At 41.3% G+C, this 17394-nt stretch overlaps 1 protein-coding gene across 1 annotated transcript in view; it reads right to left on the bottom strand.

The window, feature by feature from the left end:
- RAD17 (RAD17 checkpoint clamp loader component) overlaps positions 1-17394 on the bottom strand; it is a 31734-nt gene that overhangs the window by 8418 nt on the left and 5922 nt on the right. Inside the window, exons 4-12 of the mRNA XM_063453724.1 lie at positions 16246-16329; positions 14669-14825; positions 13964-14100; positions 12193-12245; positions 11983-12108; positions 11279-11348; positions 8267-8378; positions 6541-6729; positions 5946-6034 (exon numbers count right to left, since the gene is read on the bottom strand). Coding sequence (XP_063309794.1) covers positions 5946-6034; positions 6541-6729; positions 8267-8378; positions 11279-11348; positions 11983-12108; positions 12193-12245; positions 13964-14100; positions 14669-14825; positions 16246-16329 — 1017 coding nt within the window. The remainder of the gene's footprint in view (positions 1-5945; positions 6035-6540; positions 6730-8266; positions 8379-11278; positions 11349-11982; positions 12109-12192; positions 12246-13963; positions 14101-14668; positions 14826-16245; positions 16330-17394) is intronic.

Raw genomic sequence — 17394 nt, 5'->3', positions numbered from 1 at the left:
TGCACTGGGCCTACCAGACTATTCCAAACCTTTCAAATTATTTGTCTCTGAAAGACAAGGCCATGCTACAGGAGTTCTTACCCAAACTAATGATTTAAGAGGCCGCCAGAGGCCTATTGGATATTTCTCATGTCAAATGGACATTGTGGCCAGGGGGACCCCTTCCTGCCTTAGGGCTGTTTTTGCTGCAAGAGAGCTCATTGAAAGAACTGCAGACCTAGTCCTTGGCCACCCTCTGGTTGTTTTGGCCCCTCATGACATCTCTGCCATTATCAACCAAGTCCAGCTCAAGCACGTGTCTCCTGCTAGACACCTGCGCCTACAATGCCATCTTCTTCTGCCTGATAACATTTCCATACAAAGATGTCAAGTTCTTAATCCATCCACTCTTCTTCCACTCCCTGAGGGGGGTGTCTACTATGGATTTATCATGGATGAAACCTACATCTACCTTCTCTGCGGGTGCATTAAGAAATTGCATCCAGATTTAACATTTCATGAAGAAGATACACCTCTTTGTGAAGGCCCGGATTACGCCTTCTGTACCATGTGGTACAAGCCAAACATTACTCCTGAACCTTGCTATGAAGATGAGCTTTATCACTGGACAAAAGTGAAGCTCACTGCCCAAGACTTCTATTGTGACTCTGAAGGCAATAGCATGGTCCTGATCCAACTACCTCCAGAACTCAATTACCTGTACCGTCATTGGGATACTGCTATCCCACATGTCCCCGTTACCAAGCTGAAAACAAGATCATGGAATGATCTTGGGCCCATGGCAAAATTATGGGCCACCATGGATGAATCACAGCTACAGGAAAATGGTATTGTCAAATACCCTACAACTGATCTTCTTGAAGCATGGCCACGCCAGTTCCTGGAAGAGGAGTTTCAAGACCTGGTCATAGTGAATGATTATGACCCAGAGACACCTCATGATTGTTTTGAACAGATGAAGATGGAGACAGTGCACTTACCAACTGTGCATGATAATCCATTGCCAGATCCAGATTTTACCCTGTTTGTGGACGGATCAAGGTATGCCGATGAAGAAGGAAGATACCATACAGGGTATGCCGTAACCACAACAGATGAAGTTATCAAATCATCACCTTTACCACCAGCTATGTCTGCGCAAGAAGCTGAATTACAAGCCCTGACTTCAGCATGCAAAATTGCCGAAGGAAAACGTGCCAACATTTATACAGATTCAAGATATGCCCTGGGTGTGGCACATGACTTCGGCCTCATTTGGAAAACAAGAGGATTTCTTACCACTGCCGGTACACCAGTCAAACACAGCTCTGCAATCAAGGAACTAATGGATGCCCTCCTACTCCCTGAAGAGGTGGCCGTTCTGAAAGTGAAGGCACATGGGAAGTTGGATACAGATGAAGCAAAGGGCAACCATTTGGCTGATCAGGCTGCTAAGCAAGCAGCCAGAGATTTGCAGGAAGTGGATGAAGAAGTGTCCGGACAAGAAGAAGAAGTTCCTATTTTTGCTCTGCAAACTCTTCCTACTGATTTAAGAATTCTGCGAGAACAGCAAGCTGCAATTACCCCTGAAGAAATACAGAAATGGAAGAATAAAGGAGCTATCCTAAAAGATGGGATATACTACAACAACTTCAAATTCTGCCTTCCAAAAAATTTATATCCAGCAGTTGTCCAATGGGCACATGGACCTGCACATTTGTCAAAAGACCTAATGGCCGCCCTCATACAAAAGTATTATGAAGCACCTGGAATCACAACATTGATTAACAGCTTCTGTAGGGCCTGTGTCATTTGTGCAAAATGCAATCCAGGAAAACCAATCAAGGTGCCTGCAAAACACCTAGCAAAACCCATGTACCCTTTCCAGAGAATTCAAATTGACCATATACAAATGCCCAAGAGTGGGCCTCATGAAGATGCACTAGTGATAGTGGACATGTTCTCAGGCTGGCCAGAAGCCTACCCAGTGGCCAATATCACTGCGAAAACAACAGCGAAACGTCTACTTACAGACATTGTATGTAGATTTGGACTTCCAGAAGTCATTGAAAGTGATCAGGGCCCAGCTTTTACAGCAACAGTGACTAAAGAAATTTGGACTGCTCTAGGGGTGACCCTAGCCTTTCACACCCCTTACCACCCACAAAGTAGTGGTAAAGTAGAGCGCATGAACGGCACTCTAAAAGCCAGAATGTTAAAAATGTCACAGGAAACAAAGATGCCCTGGCCAGAAAGCCTGTCAATAGCTTTATTTAGCGTTAGGCACACACCTAGAGGGAAGCACTCACTATCCCCATATGAGATTCTATTTGGAACAGCACCCAGACTAGGTTGTTATTATCCGCAGCAGTTACAACTCCAATCAAATGTTTTAGTAGACTATGTAACTGAACTTGCAAGTGCCTTAAACAAAATACATGCCCAAGTTTTCTCTTCAATTCCAGATCCCGATTTGGATACAGGTACTCACAGCCTGCTTCCCGGAGATTGGGTTCTGGTTAAGAAATTTGTGCGGAAAAATACCCTGGAACCAAGATTTGACGGTCCATTCCAAGTTCTCCTGATCACCGCAACCTCCGTCAAAGTGGCCGGCAGGCCAAATTGGATCCACGCTTCCCACTGCAAGAAGTCTCCTGCCCCAGAGGAAGCAGATACCGCACAAGCATGTACCTCTGGTACATAATCTCCTTAATTAGTTTAATTAAGGCCCAACAGGTAGCCATTACTAAGGATGTTAGTGGGTACACCTTCTGGTATAATTCATCATGTACCCATGTGGCTACCTATACCTTTGATTATTGTGATATTGTAGAATGCCCGTTCCCTACATCACAAATTCAGAATATCTATAGAGATATCCCTCATTCAAAAGACCCATATGTTTGTGTAGTGGACAAACAATGGGGGCACAATTGTGACCATTGGGGGGCGGCGGGATGGAATGCCGGGCCTGCCTGGGGTTACAAACCAAAAAGTGCCTTATCTAAAGTAGATGACCATGGTAGATCCCTCCTCCAAAGAATGACTTTGAGAAAGCCTGGGGGGGGGGTACACCAATGAAATTAATCCTCAATATTGAGCATCCAAGTCCAACAGATGCAGACCAATATGTAATGGGAATGTATTGGAAAAAGGGTTCCTATAAAAAGTTAGGGCATTTCTACCTCAAAGATATGTGCAACTCATCTGAGTGGCAAGGGGCCACCCATATGGTCCCCAATCCATTAAAACCTCACATCCAGACCTTTCAAGACATGATGGCCATTGCTAACCCCACCTTTGAAGATACCATGGCCGCCGAAACAGGTTTTAATGATGTTAATCTATGGTTAGAATGGATGAAATATAATGCTAATAAGCATAATAAAACCGCATGCTATGTGTGTGGCGGTGCCCGGCCTCATTTGGGCACTGTGCCTTTAACCCTGCCAGTAGATATAGAAGAATGTGTTTTGAGCCTCTTTGCCTATCACTATGATTTTAACAGGTCCATATGTAGAGCATGGACAAAAGAGTATCCTCTCCTAACCAAGGATGTCAAACCCCCTGATGGTATTACAGTATATAAAGGTAATTACACTTGTTATGCTAACTATGATGGAATTGGTAAATTCTTGGGTAACTTCTCTAAAGGGTATTGCGCTACCTACAGAAATGTATCCATGAGCTTGTTGCAGTTTCATACTAGATCATTAGGGGATATTTACTGGTTGTGTGGGGATTTACAGCTAAGATCCAGAATGGACAAGGAATGGTGGGGGGAGTGTACTTTGGCTAAAGCCATCATGCCCATACACATCATCTCTGACACACACCTCAACACCCATGAGTCCAGTCACACTAAGGTTAAGCGCGAAGCCCCAGTGAAGGGAAGTTTTGATCCTCATGTTTATATTGATGCCATTGGGGTGCCTAGGGGGGTGCCCAATGAGTTTAAAGCAAGAGATGAAGTTGCTGCAGGATTTGAATCACTTTTTGCCATAGTTACCACAAACAAGAATTTAAATTGGATAAATTATATATATTATAACCAACAGCGTTTTGTTAATTATACCCGAGATGCCCTCCAGGGATTGGCCGAACAGTTGCAGGCCACATCCCAAATGGCCTTCCAGAATAGAATGGCCTTAGATATGATTTTAGCTGAAAAAGGAGGAGTATGTAAAATTTTGCCCGACACCATGACATGCTGTACCTACATCCCAGAAAACACAGGCCCTAATGGTAAAGTTACATTAGCCATAGAGAAATTAAATGAACTTTCTGAAGAGTTAAAAAGGAATTCTGGGATAAAAGATCCCTGGGAAAGATGGTTTGGTTGGATGACAGGATGGCAAAAGGCTTTAATGCATATTGGTATGGCAATACTAATTTTTCTTTTTATCTTTGCTCTTCTCTTTTGTTGTGTCCTCCCTTGTCTGAGAAAATCCCTCATGAAGACTGTTGACCAAGCGGCACCCACTTTCACACATCTCGAAGTTGATGACCAAGATTTCCAAGATCTCAACTCACCCTGTTTACCGCTGCAAACTATCCCTTTTGTTGATAAAGTGCGAGAATTCTAGGAAGGGATCAGCTTAGGGACAGCATCTGTCAGTGAATGGTAAAGACCCCGTGTGGAGAAGTGGTGGGCAAGCCACCATGGGCCACCCATGGGAGTGAAGTGTTCGAGAGCCATACTGACGATGAGTTAGCCTATTAGGGTCAGCTCTAGGGACAGACTTTGCATTAACACCTAGCTAGCGGCCACGGGGTTTCTGTGCCTTTGGGTTAACACGTCTTCTGGTACTAACAAATAAAGTTTTATCTCTTAGAATCTAACATTTCATAGGGGGGACTGATGTAGGATTATTAAAATCTTTATTGAACTTGTATTGAATTATTGCACTAACTCCATTTTAACTGCATACTGTGTGACAAATCCTCCATTTTGTCCTCATAACCTGACTTCTTCATTTTAAAACTACATTACATGACAGAATTTCCCAGCACATCTAACACAATGGACAAAGACTGTATTTTCTATAAAGACATGACTAACTCAGAAACTGCTGAATTTCCCCTAACTTGCAACATAGTATAAATTGAAGGCCATGAGAACACGGTAGTAATGAAATGTTCTATTCATAAGAGACCTTGCACCTGACCTGACATCACTGACCGTGTAAAATGACGCTCAAGCCCCCCTTTCCACCGAGTAAGCCTTATGCTAGGAAAGATGGCGCTTGAGCCCCTTGTCCCCACCCGTGTCCAGAACAATACCACCTATTGGTGGGTGGACACCTAGCTAACCACTTCGTTTTTGAGCCAATTAATTACATTTATAGGTGGACACTAATCCAGACACTTAACAATTAATCCAATTAATGATGTTTATTTGTTATTATCTGATATTCAATGATGACGTAAAATGCCTCTTAAAAGGGCCTGCGAGCCCGCTCTTGCTTCACTTGCCAATAAATTTCCTCAAAGTTATTTTAACCTGAACTCTGTGTGTTAGACTGAATTACTTCAGCGTATATACGCAATTTAATTTTCTTAATTTGGACAGGAACAGATAGACATTTAAACATTTTGGTTTACTGCTAAAAAGTACCATAACAAATGGATCTCACTGAGAGAGGCAGCGACACATTTATCCTTTGAAGCATTTAACTATGAAAAGAATTACACAAAAAAAAACAAATACACATTCTGGGTTCTTGCCACACCTGCCTATGAGCTTCACAAGCGTTGGTGGCAAAGCAGGAAGGAGGTACGGTTAGCTCTGCAGCCATTTCTTCAGTACTCTACCCTCTTTAGGGTCCCACTTAGGCTAGGTCTGCCAATTATCTTCTTTCATGGGTAGAGAGGAGGCATTTCTAGACCACTGATCTGTTTTAAGGGGGGAGCAAAGCAAACATGGCTCGAAAGTAAGAGAACAGTCAAATGAGAATAAGCCCTACCTCTGGGAGAACGAGTAGCAGATCTCTGTTATGTTCAGATAAGTGTGCAGGTAATTTAAGATATTCTGAGTCAGCAGGAATGGCTTCTCCTAAAAACACAATTAACAATATTACAATATTAATATTAAATATGACTGAAAATGTAACACTGCATTGATCAAGGTATAGATAAATAACTCTGTTTAACACAAGGAATATTTATTTTAAAGTATATAAAAATAACTTCCCATACCACCAGAGTGGAGTTTGTGAGAAATGTCCGAATCAAACCCTCAGTAACAGGGAGAACAGAACATGTGCCAAAGGAGCACAGATCTCTCTTCCTGATGGTGTTGGTAGATATATGAGATCATATTATGGCGCCCTCTGTCTTAAACATTACAAGCAGACAGGCAAATAGAAGTAGAGATTATCTGCACCATAGGTAAAGAGGTCCTTCTACATCTGTCAGATCACAAGATACCAGAAGATATATATGGGGTACAGAGCTTCCAGGCCAAAATCTCAACTGCAACACCTTTCTGTGCAGTCAATGAACACAATCAGACAGACTAAGGAATACATTATGAAGAAAACCAATACAATACCAACTTACGTTTACAATAAAGTATTTTCCCCAAGGCTCTGAACAGAAACAGAGAAGCATCTTTCCCACCAATTGCCTGAATACCCTCTGTATATTCTCCTGTTTCGGGTTTCTTTTTGGGCTTGCCTCGAGAGGTTTTCTCTGTTTTCGTTGTTTTTCCTTTCTTTTTACACCAGAAATCATTTGGCAAAGGACAATCTGCAGCCCAAACAAAAAAAACACATGTCTGTGCTGTGCTACTGATAAAAGTTGTGGAAGAACAAAGCAATTTGATATAAACATTCAGACACATACATTTGCCATAAAAAAAAACAGATTGGTTAATGTCTCTGGCTTTCTTGTGTAAATGAATTACAAAAGAAGAAGAAAAAAACAAACTCCAAAAAAGCAACAACACATTGAATATGTCTTCATTTCCTTGTGGCACAAGCACAGGGTTTCCTATGTTTAGTCATAAAGGAATGTTGAACCATGTTGGCATTAATTCTACTCGTGTTCTCTAAAGCAAACCAAGAAAAGGCATGCTACTCTCTCAGATAGGTTAAAGAGGTCTCACCACAGCCTCTGCTGTAAGTGCTTCAACACATCATGCTGGAAGCCTTCAGGATATCAAATTAAACAGACTATAAAGCAGCAACACAACAGACAAGACGGTTATGTGGCTGAGCCGACATTTTTATTAACTAATAAAATTCAATATATCATCAGCAGCATTGTGGCTGTTTGTTAAGTTATTTATTTATTTCTAACACGGCAATCCATTAGGATGGATCATGGATGACAACCATTGCACTCAAATTAAGTGCTTACTACCTTATTTGTGTCACTAAGAGATTCTTGATATAGACACATCATGTACATACAGTATGTGTGAGATCAATACTCTAAGGGTGGATGAGTAGTCTGCTCCTGGCATCGTTTTAGATCTGATCAAAGCATCATACCATATGCCCATAATTTACAAAAAGAGCCACTTTTAAGAAGTTTTCTGAATTGTTTTCCTCTAAGAAAAAGGTATTGGGCAAGGATCTTTTAAATGTACTAAAAAAAAGGAAATTATGTATATTCTGGACTATGGAGTGTAGAGTAATGGAGAGATTACTTTTGTGGGTAAAATTATCACAATATGCTGTCATTTGCAACATGAAAACAAAACATCAGATGCATGCAGACCACTGCTATAACATTTATTTTGGGTACTTTTTTTTTTTATTTTTTTTTTTATTATGAGATATATAATGTGACGTATGTTTAATGTATAGAAATATCAGGCATCATAGTCTACAATAACTGCAACACAAATTGGATTTGGATAAAAAACATGCAACTTAGTGACAGGTGACTGAAGCATAAAAATATGTTCTACAATGCAAATGTGCAAAAAGAAACAAATTCGTTTAATTCTGATGACAGGTAAAATACGAAGAGAAGAAGAAATATACATTTTAGCAAAACAAGAAAGGTTACAGGCGAAGTTGAAAAGTATAAATGTAAAGAAAAATAAAGTTATAACCCAAAACCCAAACATAAGCAGAATATTTATGTAAATTGTAATCTAGGTGACAAAGCTTTTTCATTATAGTTTTTCTATTGTGTTTTCTGTTAAAATACAACAGAATAGTTAATCTATAAAATGAAAGCAGAACTATGGAAATGTGAACTAAGGTTTTTAACTGGTAGATCTAACTAGGGATTGAGCGAACACGTTATATATGGCCACATGCGTTCCATTTACCTCTCAGAACTGAGAATTGAAGACTGTTAATGGCACTTCTGATATCCCCCGAGCACCCAGTACAGAGTAGTTCCAACGCTGCTTTATCAGGAAGAGCAAATTTACCTCCACCCTGTAAAAACAAGACATTCATATAGCTTGGATTTAAACAAACATTATAAAATCTTGCAAAACAACTTTCTCATGAAGGAAGAAAAGAAATTCTGTTTTTAATACCTGTGATGTAATACAAACATATGTAAAGTAAATAAAGGCATTCTGGACTTTTTTTTTTTTTTTTTTTAAACAACTCATTTATTAAAACTGACAGTGTAGGTACCATAAACAATTCATCTCATGTAGCTGTTTATTGTGACTGTAGAGAATTTAGGACCCCAGGTGCCTGCAGCCTGGCCCCCTAGGACAGAGTGACTATGGTAGTATTATGCTACTATTAACACCATGTGATGATTATTAACACTCCAGACTGCATGGCTTGCAGCTTATTGGCAACAACTGAACGGAGAGTTGCTCAGCACAGTACATACTCTGGGGTACAGGCCAAATTAGGAAATGTCTTCCTGAAACAGAGTCATACCTAAGGGCAGAGGTTCTAAAATAGAAGAATTTGAACAATTTCTTCAACTTAAAGGACCACTATAGGTACCCAGACCACTTTAGCTCAATGAAGTGGTCTGGGTGCCAGGTCCCCTTGGTTTTAACCCTGCAGCTGAAACATAGCAATTTACACTGCAGGGTCAATCCAGCCTCTAGTGGCTGTCTCCCTGATTTAAACCGAGTAAATCACACTTATTTGACGCTGCACATCCACACGGACCTCCGGCGTCAAAAAAGATCCCCATAGGAAAGCACGGAGTAATGGTTTCCTATGGGTGGGTTGGAATGCGCGCGCCACTGGCCGCGCATGCGCATTCGGCTCCACTCAGGAGCTGACGTCGATGGAGAAGGCGATGTCACCAGCGCCGAGGGAGTCCAGCGCTGGTTTAAGGCAAGGTTAATTAACCATTTATTCGCCGTGGAACGGGCCCTTGTCACCGTTTAGGTGACTAGGGCTCTGTAGCGTAAGTAATATATATTTGTATTCCTAATGCTATAGTGTTTCTTTAACTTTAACAGAAAATAATTACCGTATATACTCGAGTATAAGCCGACCCGAATATAAGCCGAGGCCCCTAATTTTATCCCAAAAAACTGGGAAAACTTATTGACTCGAGTATAAGACTAGTGTGGGAAATGCAGCAGTTACTGGTAAATTTCTAAATAAAATTAGATCCTAAAAAAAATATATTAATTGAATATTTATTTACAGTGTGTGTATAATGAATGCAGTGTGTGCGTATGTGTGTGTGTATGAGTGCAGCGTGTGTGTATGAGTGCAGCGTGTGTGTATGAGTGCAGCGTGTGTGTATGAGTGCAGTGTGTGTGTGCATGAATGCAGTGTGTGTGTGTATGAATGCAGTGTGTGAATGCAGTGTGTGCAGGGCCGGTGCAAGGATATTTGCCGCCGTAGGCAAAAAAAATTTTGCCGCCCCCTCCCCCCCCCATATGTCCTGACTTCCCCTCCTCCTCCCTCAGTGGTCCTTACCTCCCCACCCCCGTGTTCCTTCACTCCCCCCCCCAGTGGTCCTGACTCACCCCTCCCCTAGTGGTCCTTACCCTCCCCTCCCCTAGTGGTCCTTACTTCCCCCTCCCCTCCCATAGTGGTCCTTATCCCACCCCCTCCCTCTCATAGTGGTCCTTCTCCCCCTTCTCCCTCCCATAGTGTTCCTTATCCCCCACCCCCCCATCCCTCCCATAGTGGTCCATATACCCCCCCTCCCTCCCATAGTGGTCCTTATACCCCCCCTCCCTCCCATAGTGGTCCTTATACCCCCCCTCCCTCCCATAGTGGTCCTTATACCCCCCCTCCCTCCCATAGTGGTCCTTATCCCCCCCCCTCCCTCCCATAGTGGTCCTTATCCCCCCTCCCTCCCATAGTGGTCCTTATCCCCCCCACTCCCTCCCATAGTGGTCCTTATCCCCCCCTCCCTCCCATAGTGGTCCTTATCCCCCCCCCTCCCTCCCATAGTGGTCCTTATCCCCCCCCTCCCTCCCATAGTGGTCCTTATCCCCCCCCCCTCCCTCCCATAGTGGTCCTTATCCCCCCCCCTCCCTCCCATAGTGGTCCTTATACCCCCCCCTCCCTCCCATAGCGGTCCTTATACCCCCCCTCCCTCCCATAGTGGTCCTTAACCCACCCCCTCCCTCCCATAGTGGTCCTTATACCCCCCCCCCCCTCCCATAGTGGTCCTTATACTCCTTTTTTTGTAATTATTAATTAATTTATTTTTATTATTATTTTTTTATTATTATTTCTTATTTTATTTATATATTTTTTTTTTTCGTCCCCCCTCCCTGCTTGATATATGGCAGGGAGGGGGGCTCTCCTTCCCTGGTGGTCCAGTGGCAGTTCAGTGGGGGGGAGAGGGGGGCTGGCAGAGCTGTAACTTACCTGTCCTGCAGCTCCTGTCAGCTCTCTCCTCCTCTGCGCCGTCCGTTCTGCTCTTCTGTCAGCTCCCAGTGTAAATCTCGCGAGAGCCGCGGCTCTCGCGAGATTTACACTGGGAGCTGACCGAGGTGCTGACCGGACGGCGCAGAGGAGGAGAGAGCTGACAGGAGCTGCAGGACAGGTAAGTTACAGCTCTGCCAGCCCCCCTCTCCCCCCAGTCTGTATTATGGCAATGCAAATTGCCATAATACAGACCTTGACTCGAGTATAAGCCGAGTTGGGGTTTTTCAGCCCAAAAAATGGGCTGAAAAACTCGGCTTATACTCGAGTATATACGGTAGTACAAAGAAGACATGACAATGTGAGTCTTACCAAAAAAAATAACCTATGCAGATGTGTGGATCTGCCAGATGTGTGGAAAGTCATGGGTGTACCTTTAATACTCCAAACTGTCAAAATGTAAAATTATTGCTTCCTAGGTAAGAGGAATCTATTAAAGACCGTGTACTGTTAATAACACATACCCCACTGGCCTCTGTTGTAGCAATTCGAGTCAGTGCTTTCATCATGCTTGTTGGTGCTACTGGATTGAAACTGGAAACATATACAATAATAATGGTCAGGGTGATAAACAGAAAATTTGTTTCAGAATTCATAAATATCGATTGTCAAGGTTTCTTTATAACTGTCCATCTCTGCTTATTATAAATGTCCTACAGGCAACAAAAAAATGATACCCTTAATACCCAAAAGTATCATTATTTTATATTATATAGAAAAGTAAGAATTTTAAAAGGGTAATTTAAACATTTAAAGGCTAATCTAAACATGATCCTCTTGCTTAATTTCCCTATCAGAATATTAGCTGCATCTCAAAAGGCTGGCTCTGAAATGTAGGGTTGCTGTGCAGAAAAAAAAGAAGAAAAAAAAAAAAAACACATTCGAACCAATGCTCTAGCATAAATAAGTTAATCAGTAACTCAGTCATTTTCAAGGAAACATCGACAGGCAAATGCTCAAATTCTAGACTACTACTAGGTCCAGGAGACCGGTTTTGGAAACTCAATTTTTCCAATCTATTGTTTGCCATATTAACTCTGACCAGAGCCATGCCGAGTGGTCCACAATCACCACTGAAATTTGGGCAACTAGCGGAGTAACTATAAAAAGGTGCAGCAGCTTAATCGTACTTCAAAATAAATAAATAAATAACCCACCCTCTACTCACCTAATATTACAAACATGCAGTTCCTCCTGAATCTCTTTTGGGAATAATTTTCTCTGGTGACTTTCTCCACTCAGGCTGTCAGAGATTATAAACACCAGCGGGCATCGTCCAGTTCTTACAAACCTCCTAAAACACAAGGTATTACAGTTTGGAAAATATCATGAATTATCAGTGATTATTTTGCAAAGTCTCCAAACCTGCATAACTTACCGAAGAATGTCATGTAAGCTTGTGGGATCTCGGTAAAACTGGTTGGGCATGTCCTTGAAAAAAAAAACAAAAAAAAAAACAGGCTTTTCAAATTATAGCACAAAAGAAAAATATCATGAACAGTACACTTGGTGCATATATAAATACAGAGCTGATGTGAATATGCCTAACTTTTCAAGTTTGCTTAGCAATGTTGCATATTTCTTGTCTCCATAGGAGAAAAGTAAATAACCACAGATTTGAAAACATGATGGTGATAGAACACACCAGGGGGTTGGATGGGGGTGGGGCGGGCGGGAGGGGGGCGCCTGAGTTTTGTCCTGCCTAGGGCAGCACAAAACCAGGATATACCACTGCCTGCAGAGTGGCTGAGATCTCAGTGGAAGCAGACTTGCACTGTGTGCACTAGTAGCCTCATTACTGAAGTACCGGCACACAGTCACAGTTGTGACATGGACCAGGCCACCAGCATTCTAGGACATAGATAGCATGCCTTTAACATACCTCTCTATTCTGGAATTTGTGGCTGTGGGCAACATTAAAATATTTAGGGGTCCAGAAATTGCTCACAGGCCAGTACTTTGATACCCATGTTATACTAGCCAGGCCTTAATATGATACTCGCCCCTGTAAGCCAAAGCATACACACCAGGGGCACATTCATACTCACTAGGGCCTAATTTTCACTCACCAATGGCTAGTGGCGAGTGGAAACTTTGAGCCCTACTTGCTTAATTTGTTAGAGTTATTCTATCAGCTAGTGCAGTGTTCTCATACCCAGTCCACCAACAGTCCAGGTTTTGTCAGTAACTCCATTGGAATAAAACAGGAAAATACATAAATTATGGTCTGCTTGTGGTCCATTAAGGACTGGTTTGGGGACCACTGAGCTGGTGCACACAAAATTTGGCCTCAGATGGCAAAGGCTGGCCTAGAAAAGCCATTAGTAAGCCAGACCTATAAAACACTAGGGAGGATCCATTCTAACCATGGCAAAATTGGCCATGATGTTCCTCACCATCAACCTGAAAATCATAATGGCATAGAGTCAAGGTGGAGTTGTTCTGGTGACTACAATGTGCCTTTAACTAGATATTATATAGTGTATTACTGTAGTATCTTGTACTTGCAGCTACATGCTAATTAATTAATTTGGCTGTTAGGATTTGATTGGCAAAATTCTGAATTGTAAACCACAACTGTTTCTTGTCCCCTCCCACTCCTCCCCCCATGCTTGCCACTCCTAGCAGTAAATACCTTGATAGAACTGTTTATCTCTACTCCCTCTCTAGGCCCATTTTCCACACCATCCCTGCTGCAAGCCTCTACAATTCTACTCGGCTTAACCCACCCAGGTTCCCCCTGAATTTATAGCATGCTCCTCCAGCTGTTTAAAATGATCACTCACTTACCTCTTCATTCCCTCTATATTCTACCAATATCTGCAACTCTCTGTTTCCTTATTTAGCCATCACTCCCAAATTTCCCCTGCTACCTCTGGTCTCAAATCCCCATGGTATCCTTTAGATTGTAGGCTCACGGGCTACCTATGCACGTTGTATAAAAGAGCTTAAATGGCTAGATTTCAGCTTACGGGCAGGGCCCTCTCTACCTTTTGTATTTCTATGTGTATATTGTATGTTCTCCACTAATTGTACAGCGCTGCGGAATCTGTTGGAGCTTTATAAATACCAGTAATAATAATAATAATAATAATAATTATATACAGCTGTATTTGTTTACGGTAAAAAAACACAAAACAAAAACATACATCAACAATAATGATCTTCTTATCTCTACCGGAGGATTCTCCAACCATCTGCAGTTTGTTGTATTTGTTTGCTCTTAAAAGAAAATCTTGAAAAAGAGTGGATTGAGACTGACTGGTGAATGTCTGGAATCCAAATTCTAGAGAAGACACAGAGTAAACAATCACATCACACTGCTCTACCAATGGAGATACACAAGATTTAGGACTTCCTAGCCAGCACCGAGACTGTTAATGAATATTTATAAAAATAAAAAAAAAGCAGGGGATAGAATGTTAGGGTTTATAGGAGAGGAGAAGAGAGCAAGCCTCATGAGGTAGGAGACAATAACCATGATTATTTTTTCCAAAATCTCCACTCTAGATTATTTTGTTCAACTCACTCCTCACCCAATTACATAAAAAAAATTAAGAAATGACCCTCTTATGTTAACACATTGTGCTAGTGAGATTTCAATCTCTTCAATTTCTTTACACTGGCTTCCTGGATCTGAGGGATCCAATTCCAATTGTCGACATTAACTTACAAAGCACTCACTTAATAAAGCATCAGCAGTCAAGGTCTGGTACACAGTTTAGTGTTCAGGAGCACTACAAATGTGGAATTGGACATTGTGTTCCTTTAAACAAAATGGTAAATAGTTTATCATCAGCAGTCAAATACAATCAGCATGATCCCAATGGGGGTTTATCAAATGGCCTATTTACCTCGATCAAACACCTCTGGCTTCTCATCACGTCTGAACTCTTGCATTACTGGATTGATCCATTCCTGGATTTCAATTCCCATTTCCTTGGATAAAACCTGAATCGTTGCAGTCTTTCCACAGCCTGAAGGTCCAGTAAGTAGCAGAAGTGAACCTCCCTGTAAGGAAGGAAAATAAAAACAAAAGAGGAATGATGACTGACCAACATTAATATTTAGCCTGCATTTCCAATTTGTTTAATCTAGTCATAGTTCAGAAGGATTAACAACAACAGGAGTAACTAAAAGTGAGCCTGCAATCTACAAATAGTGTACATTAAGTAGGCATGGATTAAGTCTATACATTGTGTTGACAGAATTCGCAGCATATGTATAAATGAAAAGATGCACTTGCTTCTTCCTTGCCTCCATATAACACAGGCAATGTCTCACAATTCCAAGCACATGGATACAACTGCTCCGCACTTCTTTGTTTGCAGAAGGTAAAAAAAAATCCCAAAACACATATAGTGAAATAACTTTATATACACATTTCTTACAAAGCCACACCACTTCATGCAGAGCATACATATTTTATAGCTTTGGTTTTAGAACGTGATATTGCTATTTCCTTCTTTAAAATGACTTCAATATATACAGATCTTAGAACTCCAAATGGAGAAGAATGGCCGTGGATCACTGGAGAAGGCAGACCACAGGGAAACAATATTAACATTTCAAGTCTTAGCTCCCCTTATTAATTCACTTGCTTATGACTTGGCATTGGAAACAAAACAGGTTACACCTTGACTTTAGATTAAACTTTATTAAAACATACACTCCCCAGGACATACTTGAAAATCTCAATCTATCCTGTATGGTAAAATATAATCAAAATAAACAAACACAAATGTAACCTTTTTTTATTATTTATTTAGTAAATCTGATGCAACTAAAAGCAAATTGTGCTCAGTCACATCACCTGATGCCCATATTTTTTTGCGGTACGATTTCAAGAGTTGTCAGTCTGATCATACATAGTGATCGGTGCTGGGCACCCGGTGCGATACAGCACAACCATCATCTGTGGTGTGTGATTAGCTGGCAGAAAGCATGCCGGAAGAACCAGATCTCACTCAATAATGACATAGCCTGCCCATGGTCCGTGTCTGAATGTGCATGACTAGCTAAAGAGCTGCATGTAGCTCATTGTTCAGCATGGGGTCACTTATAGGATACCAATGCCACCCCAAGTAAGCAGATAGTGCTGGAAAATCAGCATAAGGGAATTAAACTGCCATGATCCTTAAGAACAAGACAACCATGATGGAATAATTCCATTATGTAGGAGAAAGAAATTATGATATTAAATAGCACAGGAGACAATTAAAATTGTGAGGGAAGAAAAATGCTTTTAGGGAGATGAAAAGAAATAGAATAGACCAATTATTTTGGCAATTGTCCTTAGTTTCCATTTTGATGAATAAACAACTGAATGTGAAAGTTTTTTTTTCTTCTTCTTCGAGGAAGTACCGCGCAGTCCCTTTTACCCAAATGCTAATCTGAAGAAAAACAGAAAGCTAATAAAGGACAACCAGACCTGCTTTGGAGGTTTCTGATCAATGTGAACGTTCAACCAGGATTCAACTTCTTCAACTTTCTTCTTATGCACAGCAAGGTCTGCCTGAGAGCAAAGTTACAGTTTATTTCAACTATAAACCTGAACAGATTTGTTTTATTACACAATTAATCAGTAATGTTTGGACGTGAGTCCTCAAAGGTTTCTCCAGCCCTTTTTAGTGTAAAATAAAATAATGTCTTATTGGCATTATTTTGTTGGTTCTTAACAAGAGTTTTAAACAAAGTTTAACTCGCCTTAATCCAGCCCCCAGGCAAAGCTCCCAGCACCCCCCCCCCCCATGAAACCTAGCAGCTCAGAGCACATGCGCGCATACTGAGCCCGCAAAGGGAAGGGGAAAGGGAGGTGGTGAATGGAGGCGGAGGGAGGGCGAGTGAATAAACATTTTTTTTATTTATTTTTTTAATTAAATATCAGAGGTAAAAGGAAGGGTTTACTAAGTGTGGGTGAGAGGGAGAGGAGACAAGTGCTTCTCATTTGTAGGCCCAGCCTGCAAGGGAGAAGTAGTTACATTTGTCGGCAGCTGTAGTGTGCTCTGATGACATGTGTTTTTTGTGCACAGAATTGACATTAAGAAACCAGGAACAGGATTCTGGGCTGCCAAAGTCATGTGTGCTGAGGGTGCAACTTACCTTAGCACACAATTTAAAATATCTCTGGATGTGCACTATTTCTTTCAAGCTAAAACACTGCACAAACAGACTCCTACCACCATGACCACTTGAAAAAAAGCAGACATGGCAATGGTGGTTGGAGTAACATTTTAAGTCAAAACTTTGCGTGTATATATATATATATATAAATATATATATATTTTTTTTTAATGCGATACCTTAGAAAACACAAATGTAACAACTACATTTTAATTTAGATTTACTAATGTCAGAGAGGCAGGAGAGTAGACTATAGGTAGGTAAAACTTATTTTTTCCTCCTACTTAAACACATTAACTAGCATGCTAAGCAATACTTACAAGCTTTTGTCAATACTACTGATAATTCATACTGATTAGTAGTGTATCTGGAATACCCCTTTAAATATCAGAACATTTGGATCTATGTATGAACACATCTACAGAGAAGTGGGTATTAATCCGTTTTGATCTAAAAT

Source organism: Pelobates fuscus, chromosome 5, assembly GCF_036172605.1.
Source record: "Pelobates fuscus isolate aPelFus1 chromosome 5, aPelFus1.pri, whole genome shotgun sequence".
Lineage (NCBI taxonomy): Eukaryota > Metazoa > Chordata > Amphibia > Anura > Pelobatidae > Pelobates > Pelobates fuscus.
Note: the sequence above shows the minus strand (reverse complement) of the source record. Positions and strands in the feature narration are given on the sequence as shown.